Consider the following 14,983-nt stretch of genomic DNA (forward strand, 5'->3'; position numbering starts at 1 on the left):
GGTGGAAAGAATGGATGCCTGTAAATGTGGTGCCCATCAAGCAGGCTGCTTTATCCTGGATGGTGCCAAGCTTCTTGAGTGTTGTTGGGGCTGCATCCATCCAGGCAAGTGGGAAATAATTCATCATAGTCCTGACTTGTAGATGGTAGATGGTAGACAGACTTTGGGGAGTCAGGAGGTGAGTTACTCGCTGCGGTATTCCTAGCCTGTGAATCCAGTTGAGTTTACAGTTAATGATAACCCCACAGAATATTGATAGTGGGAGTTCAGTCATAGAATGTCAAGGGGCGGTGGTTAGATTCTGTCTCACTGGAGTTGGTGATTGACTGGCATTTGTGTGGCATGAATAGAATAGAATAGAATCATTACAGGTTGGAAACAGGATATTTGGCCCAACAAGTCCACACCAACCCTCTAAAGGAGTAAACTCACCCAGACACATTCCCTTACCCTGTTACTCTACCTTAACCTCTGACGAACTTACACATCCCTGAACACTGTGGGGGAATTTAGCATGGTCAATTCGCCTGACCTGCACATCTTTTTTGGATTGTGGGAGGAAACCCACACAGACAGGGGAAGAATTTGCAAACTCCACACAGACAGTTGCCTGAGGCTGGAATCAAACCTGGATCCCTAGCACTGTGCAGCAGCAGTGCTAACCAGTGAGCCACAGAATGTGACTCGGCATTTGTCAGCCAAAGCCTGGATGTTGTCCAGGTGTTGCTGCACTTGGACATGGACTGCTTCAGTATCTGAGAAATCATGAATGATGTTGAACATTGTGCAATCATTGGCGAACATACCCACTTCTGACCCTACGATGGAGGGAAGGCATTGATAAAGTAACTGAAGAACACTACCTGAGGAACTACTTTTCCAGAAGGGGCCTGCCTGTCCTCTTTCAGCTGTCCTGAAAAAATATCACCTCACAACTCTGAGTTCAGACATTACATTAAAAATGTAATGAGGCAGGGACTATGCTGACTGTGGATTACACATTACCTGACTTCATGTTGAGTTTAGGCCACATTGCCGAGTCTCCAATGTGGTATGAATTGTTAACAGACCATGTTGCACACAGACTTTGGAAACTCCTAGAGATAGAGAACCAGCAAACATTTCCAAAGGGACAATAGGAAATATGACCTTCTTGCATCAGGTTCTGAAGAAGTAACATCTAATTGGAAAATGATATTCAGATATACAAACGTATTGTACTCATTTAAATTAATTTCCTTTTTTGACTAATTGCAAAAATAAAACATTCATCAAGGTTATGGAATGACCTCAGGTGAATCGTGTGTGGCACTATACATCTGCTCATTAAAAAAGTTTGGAAAATATATTCAGTGTGTGCTAAATTAGCAAGATGATAGCATCTCTGTACTGGGAATGATTGTTGGAGAGTATAAATAAGGTGAGGATTCAGAGACGGTCAGTGCAGTTTGGAAGGTTTCCTGGCTCTAGCTCCAACAGATAGAACACCATGCAGTCTGTCTACCTTGCTGTTTGCCTGCTCTTCCTCATCTGCTTCACTTCAGCTTGTTACATTAACAACTGCCCTGTAGGAGGCAAGCGATCGATCATGGACATGGAGATCAGACAGGTAAGGAGCAACTCTCTTTGCCTTTCTGTCAAGATATTTTAAAGCACTATTGATTCTGTTGTTAGATTAAGAATCCAGACAGAGGACAACAAATGGTAGAAAATCCCAGAGTGCATTGTTTTTCCTTTTTTATTCTGATTTATTTCATTACGTAGCTTGTATACAAATCTTGAACAGAATACAGGTTCTAAATTTGCCAATTCTGGTTAGACATATCCCAGCAGGTTCCATCAAATACTTCCCTGATCAGTTAAGCAGCTTTTTTAACCCCATCTCCAATATTTTTCATTTCTAAAAGACAGAAGGGGGTGAAGGTAAATTGGGTAAAAAGCATTTGTTTTAACATTCCTAAGGTTTCTCTGGCAGACCTGTCTTAGTGATCTGGAAACAGATCTTGAATTTCTGGGTCAGTGACCGAACCTTTGTTTGTAGTTTTTCATAGGACAGTATTGAATTGATTCTTCTGGGTATGAGAGATTCCACGAAAATGTATTACCTATTCTGCCTAAACATTTCACGGGATGACTCAGTACAGAAGAAAGGTGTCAATTGCCTTTCTCAGGGGTATCTAGAAATGGCCAGCAAATGCTGCCTCATCAGCAGTACCCCAAGCCCATGATGCATTAAAAGAAATTGGACCGAGTTCCAACTCTCCAAAAGAGCCCCAGTTGCTCCCACTGTCTTGTCCTTTCCCTGTTTATTTTCCTTTTCAATGAGTCATCTAATTTATTTTTTAAAAGTTCTTATTGAGTCTACTCTCAGGTCATGACCATTGCGAACAATTTTCATCTGCCTCAGGTTTGCCAGTCTTCTTAAGTCACTGGTTAGCATTCAGGAGACCACATGGTGGGCCAAAGGGCCTGTTCCTGTGCTGCACTGTTCTATTGTCCAACTCCCAGTCCCAGACTCAGCCAGTGCCATAGTGCATCCTTGAAAAGGAAATGTCACCAGCTCTGTCCTTTATGTAGGAAGGGGAGATCTTGGACCAATCCAATGCTAAGGGATCAGCAATCGGTGACAAAGACTCTTTCGCACATCCTCTATTCCAATTCTCCTCCCTTCCTAGGGTACATTCAGGTTACAGTCCAACCAAGTTCAGATGTTTGGAGAAATAGTGCTGTAATACATTGGAGACTGTATGACAGACACACTATGGACCACAGAATGAGTGTCCAAATACTGCTTCAACCATTTCAGCTCACAGTGTACGTGGTATTTTCTGATCTTTTGTTGTGGACATGGGTGTTGCTGGTTAGGCCAGCATGTATTGCCTATTCCTAATTACCAAGAGGGCAGTGAACTGGATTAATTATAGAGTCAGGATTGCTGCATTAACCTATCAAGTCTTTAATAAGTTTGCAAATGACTAGTATTTTTTTTCCCAGGGCAAGGATCGGAAAGTCTGAATTCAGTTAATCTCCCTGTCCACTCGTAGGAACAGACATTCACAATGATAGTTTGCTTCTCTCATCTTTAGTTTACCTCCCATACCCTCATCCTCCTGAGGTCAGTGGTTCTTGTTAGTGCTCAGTTCCATGAGGATGGATAGCACTGGTCAATCACTGAGGAAGATTAAAAAGCAGTGTCCACTAGACCAATAACCCTTTCCAACACTCTTTGAGACTCAGGTGATACAAACATTGAATTCAGTGTGAAGTTTCTCACCCCAGGCAGTCAGAGAATCATAGAATCCCTGGTATGTGGAAGCAGGCCATTCAGCCAAGAAGCCCACAATGACCCACCAAACAGCATCCCAAACCCCAGACCTTCCCTGTGACCCTGCGTTTCCCATAACTAACCCACACGTCCTTGGACACTATGGGCAATTTAGCATGGTCAATGCAACTAACCAGAACAGCTTTGGACTGTGGGAGGAAACCCTTGCAGATACAGAGAGAATGTGCAAACTCCAAACAGATAGTTTTCCGCGGGTGGAATCGACTCCATGTCCCTTGTGCTGTGAAGCAGCAGTACTAACCACTGTGTTACCCTCACTCCACTTTTCCCTGTTTTTGGATTGAGCCCTGTCTCTAGATTTCTCTAACTCTGAGTGTTGGGACCAGCTTAAAATAAAGCAATCCCTCTGTGTCCTCAGGTGCATATGCACCTCCAGAACCCTGGCAACCCAGTCCTGAAAAGCCAGCTGGTTTGCCCACATATTTATTCAACAAGTACACGACAGTCAGCTTTGGATCTGCAGCTGACATTTGCCTTTTTTTGCCAGAGGTTTGTACGGATCTTTGGTTGATGTTAAACCAAGGCTCCAAAGGGATGGGGGTACTATTTGACAAAGACGTTACGGTAGATTATTGCATCACTGAACTCACTGCAGCTTTTTGGGAATTTGCTGTACCACAAACATGACTCTGTAGTTTCCTCCATAGTAACCCCATTCCATCAGCAATGAAACTATGGCAGAGTTTAAACACAGTTGACACAAGAATGTCTGTTCTTCCACAAAACATGCAATCTTGCGATTTGGCTTCAAGAGTTAAATGTAAAAATTGCTTCTGCAGCTCCTCTGTGTAATTTCGCCTCCACTGGCATAACCTGCCTTTCTATTCTTTCCTAGTGCTTGTCATGTGGTCCTGGCAACAGCGGCCATTGCTTTGGAGCCAGTATTTGCTGTGGAGAGGGGTTTGGCTGCTACATTGGAACCTCGGAGACCCTGAGGTGTCAGAAGGAAGATTACCTGCTGTCTCCTTGTGAACCCAGTGGCAGAGCCTGCGGCAGCAACGGTGGGAAATGTGCTTCATCTGGAATCTGCTGTACACAGGGTGAGTAATTGGCTCATCAATCCTAGATTATTCAAAAGATGGGTCTTACTTCATAAAGTTAGATTTGACTGGAGTGTGAGAGTGAGCGAGTGATGAGCGAGTAGGTGAGACAGTCGCTTACATATCATGTCATCCTGTCTCTCATCCTCTGTAATCAGAATTAATCTGCATCCATTTGACTTCAGTTAGGTACATGTTTTCTCCAGGAGGTTTCCATTGACATGGGTTTTTAAATCATCTTGCAGCTCATCTGATAGGAATACCATCTATACTGTATGTTTTTTAAAAAAGGGCACAAAAGTGACATAGCACAGTGGTTAGCACTGCTGCCCTCACAGTGCCAGGGATCTGGGTTCGATCCCACCCATGGGTGACCGTCTGTGTGCAGTTTGCACATTGTCCCTATGTTTGGGCCTAGTTTTCTCCCACAGTCCAGAGACACACAGAATTGGCCGGGGGAAATGTGGGGTGGGATTTCCTTTGAAGGGTTGATATGGGCCAGATGGCCTGCTCCCACCCTGTAGGGATTCTTATGAAGTACCTCAGTGAAGAAACAAATTTGGAGATGCATTTATAAAATTCCTGGGTGGAAAGTATAACAAAAAGTTCAGAATTCACTCCTTTACATTAATGACCAAAGTGGGCAAAGCCAAACTTATCTACATGTTCTTGGTTAGATCTAGATCCTGATGCTGTGGAAAGTGAGAAGAGAAGACTCCCAGTTTCAGAACCCAACCAGGTTGGCAGGGACAAGTTCATCTCCTGTGGTTGTAAATGTTCCAGCCTTTCATCTTCATTGACCCACAGACTAGTGTGGGGCCATTGGTGGCTCAGTGGTTAGCACTGCCACCTTGTGGTACAAAGGACCTGGGTTTGATTCCACCCTTGGGTGACTGTTAATGTTCTCCCCATGTCTGCACGAGTTTCCTTTGGGTGATCCAGTTTCCTTCCACAGTCTGAAGATGTGTAGGTTAAGTGCACTAGCCATGCTAAATTGCCAATAGTGCCCAGGGATGTGTAGATTAGGCGTACTAGCCATGGGAAATACAAGGTTACAGGGAAAAGGCAGGGGTCTGGGTGGAATGCTCTTTGAAGGGTCAGTATGGACTCAATGGGCCAAGCGGCCTGCTTCCACTTTGTAGGGTTTCTATGATAGCGCATTGCAGGGTTCAGCACTTAGCACAGGATTGGAAGTGTCACTGAGACAACCACAAAGATGTACAACAGAAAAATTCCACCTTCGTCAAGCTTAAAAATATCACCAAGTCTGCACTGGCTGACAGAAGTAAAGCTGAGAGATGTTCCATTAGTATAAATCTCTGTATAAATGTCATTAATCTAAAGGCTAACACTGTGGGAACATATTCCAATACTACCAATAGTCTGGTGAATTTAAATTCAATGAATGAATACAATCTGGAACTGAAAGCTAATTTTGTTAATAGCGGCCATGAAAGTAATCGATTATTTTAAAAACTCATGTGATTCACTAATGTAAAGAAGAAAGTTTTCCACCCTTACCTGGCTTGACCTACTCTAAACCCAAGGTACTGTGGCTAACTTTTAGCTTCCCACTGAACCGACTGAGTGCCCTATTCAAATTTGTACAATCATGCCACAGAAAGACAGCAGCAGTTCAAAAAAGTGGCTCACCAACACTTTCTCAAGGGCATTGCAGAATGGAAAACAGATGTTGGCCACATTAACAACACCCACATTGTCTAAAATCATTTTAAAAAGACATTGTTGGGCAGAGGAAAGGAAGTTCTGCTTGACCTTTCCTGAATCCCACTGAACATACAACATTCCACACTACAGCAGTAAAATCCTTTACATCAATCAGCACAGGTTTAATGCTGAAATGGGAATAATTTTCATGATCTTGTCCTTCTTCCCAGCTTAAGTGATTTGCATGAACCTATTTATTGTTGTTTTCTTATGTGAGCTTATTCAGAACAAATGTATTCTAGGTGCCTTGCATAGATCTGTAAATATGTCCTTTGCGATTAATAAAGGAGATGGTGATGTTAGTATACATATCAATTGTTATTTTGTTCCCCTATTGTAGAGAGCTGTGCCATGGATTCCACGTGTGACACCAGGACCATTTTCCCATCCAAATAATGTGTACATTTGGGGAAATGCTGATTACTGATGCAAGACCCAAAACAATGAAGCTTGATGACCACATACATTGAATACAATAATCTTTTAATGCAAAATAGAGAGAAACAATAATTTGTAAAGATTTTCAGACATGTACAGTTGCTTTAGTGTATTGCAAAATAATGTCAAAAGTTGGAAAAACAGTTAATAAATAAAACACACCAACCTTTCATCTCTTTTCTTGAGTATTTCTCATGTTCAAGCATTGGCTTTTGAGAGCTGGTGTTATCAATACATGGCAAAATAAAGCCCTTCATTTTACAAGGTTGAAACTAAAATACCAGAAAGAGAAGTCTGTCTGTGGTGTTTCCACAGATGTCACCGTAACAGCCTCACAGCACCATTTCACAGTCTTCAAGCCACGTACAAGAGATGGATCTTTGACACAAACTTGTTGCAGAATTTAAAATCATATTTCTGGAAAAATGTCTTCAGGCAGGTCAGCTTGATGAGATTATAATTTACACTGGGGACAATCTGAAAACAAAGCAGCCTTCATTTCTTCTTCTGAATCTGTTGCACCAACATATCCATCTGATTTTATGAACATAGAAAGGGAGGTAAAACAGCAGAATGAACAAACTTCTATAATTCATATTTATCCAGAAAAGTCCAGATCTCGATATTCTTACAATCTATTTTCAATATAAAGCTCAGTTGGTTAGATCACTACAGTGTGGTGCAGGATTAAGGATTTATGTATCCCATCAGCTAAAATAGACGGAGGACAGCTGCCTTGTCACCTTGTGTAGTGATCATCTCAAGCCAAACATAAGAATCTCTCTCTCTCTCTTTCTCTCCCCAAATGGAGAAAGTTTTCTATATTCCTTTGAGGATATAACATTACACTTTCAAGATAAAAGTCATTCATAATCTTATTATTCACACAGAGGGTGGTCTGTGTATGGAATGAGATGCCAGAGGAAGTGGTGGAGGCTGGTACAATTGCAACATTTAAGAGGCATTTGGATGGGTATATGAATAGGAAGTGTTTGGAGGGAAATGGGGCGGGTGCTGGTAGGTGGGACTAGATTGAGTTGGGATATCTGGTCGGCATGGACGGGTTTGACCGAAGGGTCTGTTTGCATGCTGTGCATCTCTATGACTCTATGACTCTCCTAAGGATAATTCCAAATCATGCATACACACAGTTCTTTACGATGGAACTCTCATTCTCAATATAACCTTTAGATCCAGAATCACAGGAATTGGCCACTGATTCTGGCCTAACTGTGCACACTCACTGAATGATATAGCACAAAAAGAAATGATGCAGCCCATCATTTGACCCATTTTGAAAGATTGATCCCATTAATTTCACCCCCATGTTACCTCACACTGAACTTTGAGAAGTTATTCCTTTTTAAGCATTAATTCAATTCGCTTTTAAACGTCACTGTTTAGTCTTCTTCCACTGTCTTTTCAGGCAGACAATAAAATGCTGGTGCATCTCCCCTATTATTCTTTGGCCAATTTTTGACCTTAATCTGCATCCTCTGGTCACCAACCTGACTACCACTGGAACTAGTTTTCCCATACTCTCTTGAAAACTCTCAATTTTAAACATATGCATTAAATCACTACTTAAATTTCTCAGCTCTAAGAATCTCAATTTCTCATTTAACTGCAGCCCTTTTTACTTAATTCCCAAACAAGTGAAACTCAACAAAAACAAAATCCAATAATTGAGGGATATGCCTGTGAAATTTATCAACGGGGCACTGTAACCCTTATGGGGTTTTGTAGTGTTTTCACAATGCCTTCCCTTAATTGCCAAAACAGGTGGAATTTTTATATTGCTTCTTCAAGTAACATTCTTGCTTCCTGAATAAATAAGAATGTTCTAATTACCACAATGCTCCTTATGATACCTTTACGTGGACGTTGCAGCAACAGGCAACCCTCGCCTTGACATAACTTGATATCTTCTGAAGCCTGGGAAATGATGAGGAACATTCAAATGAACTTGTGCAGCGCAGTTCGCTTTGACCACCGCTTAGTTCTCCCCTCACCCCCTTAACATGCTCTTTCAGAGTAATTATCTCCTCTTTCTTTAGCTGAAGCGGTCTGGAGTAAAACCAGCTGACTGTATTGCTTCAGTTAAATCAAATTTTGATTAGGCTTTGACTGGAGAATTTCTTTCACCTGGATGAATTTTACGTAGCTGACAGAACAGAAAAGGCAATGGGTGAGAGGCAAAACAAATCGGGGGGGGAGGGAGGATAGGTCTGCCTTTCTCCTTCCAGGTGGTAGAGGTCATGGGTTTGGATGTTGCTGTCAAAGGAACCTTGGAGAGCTGTTGCAGTGTGTCTTGTAGATGGTACACACTACTGCCACTGTGTATCAGTGGTCACGGGAGTGAATGCTGAAGCTAATAGTTGGGGTATCAACCAAATGGATTGCTAAGTTATAGAGCAATAGAGTCATAGAATTGTACAACATGGAAGTAGACCCTTCGGTCCAACTTGTCCATGCTGACCTAAATAAATCCTATCTCATTTGCCAGTATTTGGCCCATATCCCTCTAAACCCTTCCTAATCATATACCCACCCAGATGCCTTTTAAGTGTTGTAATTAGACCAGCCTCCACCACTTCCTCTGCCAGCTCATTCCATTCACTCACCACCCTCTGCATGAAAAAGTTGTTCCATTAGTCCTTTTTTAAATATTTCCCCTCTCACCCTAAACCTATGCCCTCTAGTTTTGGACTCCCCCACCCTGGGGAAAAAAAAACCTTGTCTATTTATCCTATCCAGCCCCTCGTGATTTTATCAAATTCTATAAGGTCACCCCTTAGCTTCTGGTGCTCCAAGTAAAATATTCAACCTCTCCCTAGAGGATAAACTGTCCAACCTTGGCAACATGCTTGTACATCTTTTCTGTACCCTTTCAAAGTTTCACAAACTCTTTCCAATAGCAGGGAGACCAGAATTGAGGGCAGAATTACCAATGTCCTATACAGCTGCAACATGCTCCCCCAACTCCCATACTCAATGTACTGACCAATAAAGGTAAGCATATCAAATGCCTCCTTCACTAACCTGTCTATCTGGGATTCCACTTTCAAGGAACAATGAAACTGCACACCAAGGTCTCTTTGTTCAGCAATAATGTCCTAGAAGACATTGCGATTTTTGTGTTGATGGAGCTACATTTGTCTAGGCAAGTGGACAATATTCCATCATACTCCTGACTTGTCCCTTGTAGATGGCGGACAGGCCTTTGGGAGTCAGGACGTGAGTAACTCTCATTAGAGTTCTCAGCCTCTGAGCTGCTGTTATACACCTGGCTGGCCCAATTCAGTTTCTGGTCAATGGCAATTTTAAAATGTCTATAGTTATGGATTCAGCAATAACAGCATCATTGAAAATCAAAGGATTATGATTGGACTCTCTTTGGATAAAAATGCCCATTGCCTGTCATTTGGGTGGTGCAAAGTTTATTTGCCATTTTTCAGCCAAAGCCTAAAAGTTTTCCAGGTCCTGCTGCATTTGGACATGGACTGCTTCAGTGTCTGAGGAGTTGCAAATTGTGTTGAACATTGTGCAGTCATCAGCAAATTTCCCCACCTCTGCCCTTATGATGTAGGGAAGACCATTGAAGAAGCAGCTGAAGGTGGTTGGGTGTAAGATATTACCCTGAGGAACTCCTGCAGAGATGTCCTGGAGCTGAGATGACTGACCTCCAACAATCACTAGGCATGACTCTAACTGGTAAAGTGTTTTCTCTCTGATTTGTATTGACTCTAGTTTTGTTCCTTGATGACCACACTTGGGCAAATGTTTCCTTCATGTCAAGTCTATTCAAACCAACTTTATCTTTTGAGTTCAACTGCCTTGTCCATGCTTGGATCAATATACTTGGGTATGCCAGTACCTGCAAGCTCCCCTCCAAGTCACGCATCACCCTGACTTGGAAATACATTGCCGTTCCTTCAGTGTCACTGGATCAAACTCCTGGAACTCCCTTCCAAACAGTACTGTTATGAATGATGTCACAGTGGATCGACCAATATCCTACTAGTCCCACTTGGTTGACTGATCATAACAAATTTTAAATTTAAGCAGGTTGATGATATCACCAATTTATAAAGCTCAGAGCTGTTAACCCCTCCCACATTTCTATGCCTCTGTAGTTGGTTATAACCCAACACATCTCTAATTTATCCCAGTTCTGATGACAAGTCAATGGCATGAAATGTTAACTGTTCTGTCACCACAGTCATCACCTGACCTTACTGGGCAATTTCAGATTTATGGGTTTATATTTCAGGACTTTCAACTGGAAATAAAGATGTCTTAAGAATATCATTATGTGACATACTTTAAAAATGTAAATAGTTAAAGGTTACCCTAACCCCTTCTTGGTTATTAGAATCACAGGAAGAAGTTAGGGGATCTTAGCAAAGATTAAAGAATGCAAAGAGAATAGGACTCACATCTGGAGATCGAGAAAGACTCAGTTCTCTCTTCCCTCCTGGATACCAACCGTGAGACCAGTGTTGGGCTGTGGAAAACTGAGCGTTAACAATCAGCAGCAGGAATACCAGGAAATGCAAGTTTCTCTGGAAAGCCATTATGTTGGTGTGGACCAGCCGCCTATCCAGTTGTAGAACTGGTGAGAAAACAAGTCAGTCTCTGTAATTGATTAGAAACTGAAAGATTATGTCCAATTACACTGACGATTTGAAGAAGGCATACCTAAGGTTATCAAATACAATGGTATAGAATGAGGTCATTTTGGCACATTCAAGTCTGCACTGGTCCCTTCCTAAAGAATTCCTGTTAAACACCCCCATCTTTCCCATAAAGCTGCAAAATTTCCTTTTTCAAACTTTTGTCCAATTGCCTTTTGAACGTTAGTATTGAAGTTGTATCCACTGTCCTATTAGATATTTTTAACCTCTACTTCCTCTGCTTTTCAGTCTCTCGTTAAGTTTCTGCCTTCCTCTCCTTGCGCGGAATTTGCCCTCAGTTACTCTCCTCTCCCCACCCTGCAATGTGACAACCCAGCTTAAACTCTTCCCAACAACATTAGCAAATCTCCCTGCAAGGATATTTATCCCAGCCCTGTTCAGATGTAGTCAATTCAGGTATCAGCTTCCCCACACTTACATCAGATCAGTTACAGGGATGAAGGATTAGATGAAAGATTTCAGATATGAAATTAGATTGGAGACGCTGGTGTTATTTTCTCAGAGGAGAGGAGATTGAAGAAAGAATTGAAAGACCTGCACAATGTTATGACAGGTTTAAATAAGGTAGACAAGAGTAAACTGCTCCTACTAGTTAATAGTACAGAGGATGGGGGAACACAGATTTAAAGTTTTAGCTAAGAAGTATGGAAGATGGAAGAAAGAACCTATTAGTTTGGTGAGTAGTAATAACCTGGAACTCAGTGCCTGTGAGAGTTGCTGCACAGATGGTGAACGACTTAAAAAAGACATTAGATGGAAGCTTGAGGGAAATAAACTTGTAAGGCAATGCTGAAATGGAGCCAGAGTACGGGACTGACTGGATTATGTTGCACAGATCCAGCATGGACTCAGTGGGCCATTTGGTATCCTTCTGAGCCGCATTAACTCTATGGTTTGAAGAAGCAAGAGGGAGTTCTCACAATGAGTCCTGGCCAATGTTAATAACTGAGCCAACCTCATCTGGATATTAATACGTGTGTGAAATCAACAGGAGCATCTCCCACATCATGGAAGTGACTGCATTTCAAAAGTGTTTTATTGTTTGTAAAGTATTTTCAAAATGTCCAGATATCGTGGAAGGTACTATACAAATATTATTTCTTTCTTCCCTTCTTCAGTGAACAGGTTTAGCCTGGTGTGAAACTAGGTTTAGTGTGTGAAACATTTCATTATTATGAGATAGGAGAAGTTATGTGAAATTTACATCAACTAAATAAGCAGCTTGCTGAGATCAGGGTCATTTGCTAGACCTGAACTTCATTAGCAGAAATACAAAGGCTTAGATTTCAGATTGTATGGGATGCCACCATTCTAATTAGCTCACACATAGCGACTGAAACCAATGACGAGTTAATCTATATTTTAGTTAGTGTTAGTTAAGAAAGGAAAGTTGTCCAGGACAATGTGATAGAATTCTATTCGTTCTGTCCCGAAGAGTGCCTTAGGGGATTTTTGGTCCAGTCGAACAAACAGCTGTAGAAAGGCAGCATCTCCAACAATGCAACATTTCCCAAAGTGTCATTATAAAGTGTACTCTAAAGAATTTGAAAATGAACTCTCATGACTTGAAGGTGGGACTACAGTCATTGATGGAGAAACCAATGGCTAGGGTTAGATTAGGGAGCTCAGGGAGGTGCATCAGTCAGGAACCATGTCAATTCTACTTCACATTTGTAGTTTGGAGTATTGTGAAATCTTTTGGGTATCTTGAGAATAAATTTCACAAAACATGGCTTTTGATTTCTGCCATCACATCTGAGATGAACATCAAGTTTCTCAATATTTAATTTCTGAATTAATCTTTCAAGATTACACCGGCATTTTAAATGTATTGGCTGCGATTTCCCGTATGGTACTTTAAAGAAGAGTCACAAGACGTGCTAAATAGTTAATAATAAGCCGAACAATTCATTTAACCCGAGCTATTTATTTAACATTTAACATGCTTTAAGAGATAGTGAAATTACAAATTACAGAGGATTCACCCACAAATAAATGTTAATGATGCCTGTTTGATATGAAAAGCACTTTGGAAACAAAAATATTGGAAAGCAATCTTATTGTTCTTCCCTAAAGTGCAACAATTAATGCATTTATTAAATTATTAGTGGATTACAAATCTGAAATTCCTTAACACTAAATAAACAAACAATGTTCAGTCAGCAAACCTTATAATCTTCCTTCACTCATAAGAAACTTGACATAATTATATCCAAATGAATCAAAGACTTGGAACAATTAGGACTCACCTGTCAGAAGCTTGAGATTTTTGCTTGCTTTCTTTCAGTAGACCAGTCGGAGTTTACTCAGCTCTCTCTCTCTCTCTCTCACACACAGCATGTATATATATATATATAACATAAATGTAACCTTTGGTGTTTGAGATAAACGTAAAATCTTCAATTTAGAATCATCCTGCATAATGAAGTCTGATCAATACAATGTGACCGTGTGCAAACAGTGCCAAACACTGTGCGTCTTCCAGCCTGAGAGTTTACACTATAGCACTCCCTGGAGAGTGAGTCCTCCTGTTTACACATTAGTATGACCAATGCAGCTACATGGGGAGGTTAGAGCCAATGTGAGCTAAAGTTGCCAATCTTTACTGATCGAGAGTTAGAACTTTTCTCTCAATCTTTCCCAACAGCATTTCATGGTTGTACACAATACATTTCTGAATATTGACTTTCTTTAGAAAAGTCAGTTATTAATATAGTATACTCTAAACAAATTTGCTGCTGTGAAAGATTATAATTTTATGATTTACATTCTTATGTGTGTTTGTACAGATCTTAAGTATTTGTAAACATAACAGACTTTTTGAAATATTTGCTCATTCAACGCAGATGTTGCTGGTTGGGCCAGCATTTATAGCCCCTCCCTGATTGTCCTTGAGAATATAATTAAATGTGTTGCCAGACTATTCCAGAGGCATACATTTTTATGGGTCCTACACATCAACTAAGGACAGCAGATTTTGGTAATAAATATTGAAGCATCAGCTCGTATATGATTTGTCATACTGCTCCTCATATTTGGTGAACAATTAGATGGGATCATGGCCAATCTGTCTCTCAAGTGTATTGACCTCCCCCTTCACCTTCATGACTTAAAGCACCACAGGTCTATGCCAACAAATGTCCTCAAACTTTAATCAAACCTCCCCAGTACCCTGGTGAGCCTACACCATAACCCTGTGCGCTATGCCCAAAATTAAACCCTCAATGGGTCTAACCAGTATTACTGGGACACCCATTACTTAGTTTCCCAGTCTGTTTAAAGGCAAAAGTTCCACTAGCCTTTTAAAATTATTTATTGTACTTATTTACAAACATTTAAGGCTACTTAAGAAGATAAGAAGCCTATTGATAGCCCCTTCCATCACTTTGCTGATAATTCAAGGTAGATTAGTGATGCTGAAATTGGCTGTGTTGGCTTTATCCTCTACTGGTGTTGTGAACCCCAGGTCTCACTACTCTTTCCCACCACTCCTAGTTCCTTACCATTTAGAAAACAGATGGACGTGTCTTCCTTGACTCTACCGCAATGAACTTCCTGATGAAGGGCTTTTGCCTGAAACGTCGATTTCGCTGCTCCTTGGATGCTGCCTGAACTGCTGTGCTCTTCCAGCACCACTAATCCAGAACCTGGTTTCCAGCATCTGCAGTCATTGTTTTTACCTTCATGCACTAGAGCTTTGTCCATACACTTCAGCTGAACTAATGCAAACACAC

The 14,983-nt window shown here is 41.1% G+C and overlaps 2 protein-coding genes across 2 annotated transcripts; one reads left to right on the forward strand and one right to left on the reverse strand.

Moving 5' to 3' along the window:
- The first annotated feature begins 1,456 nt into the window (after positions 1-1,456).
- LOC140481052 (neurophysin 1-like) lies at positions 1,457-6,722 on the forward strand. Its single transcript, XM_072576647.1, has 3 exons — positions 1,457-1,609; positions 4,182-4,386; positions 6,455-6,722. The coding sequence occupies exons 1-3, from the start codon at positions 1,490-1,492 to the stop codon at positions 6,508-6,510; spliced, it is 381 nt and encodes a 126-aa protein (XP_072432748.1). The 5' UTR covers positions 1,457-1,489; the 3' UTR covers positions 6,511-6,722.
- Positions 6,581-13,673, reverse strand: LOC140481059 (progonadoliberin-2-like). The gene is made up of 4 exons (XM_072576662.1): positions 13,499-13,673; positions 10,992-11,167; positions 8,404-8,487; positions 6,581-7,086 (listed from the first exon to the last, which is right to left on the reverse strand). The coding sequence occupies exons 2-4, from the start codon at positions 11,127-11,129 to the stop codon at positions 7,048-7,050; spliced, it is 261 nt and encodes an 86-aa protein (XP_072432763.1). The 5' UTR covers positions 11,130-11,167; positions 13,499-13,673; the 3' UTR covers positions 6,581-7,047.
- Between the last annotated feature and the right edge of the window lie 1,310 nt (positions 13,674-14,983).

The sequence above is a fragment of the Chiloscyllium punctatum genome, chromosome 1 (assembly GCF_047496795.1).
Source record: "Chiloscyllium punctatum isolate Juve2018m chromosome 1, sChiPun1.3, whole genome shotgun sequence".
Classification (NCBI taxonomy): domain Eukaryota; kingdom Metazoa; phylum Chordata; class Chondrichthyes; order Orectolobiformes; family Hemiscylliidae; genus Chiloscyllium; species Chiloscyllium punctatum.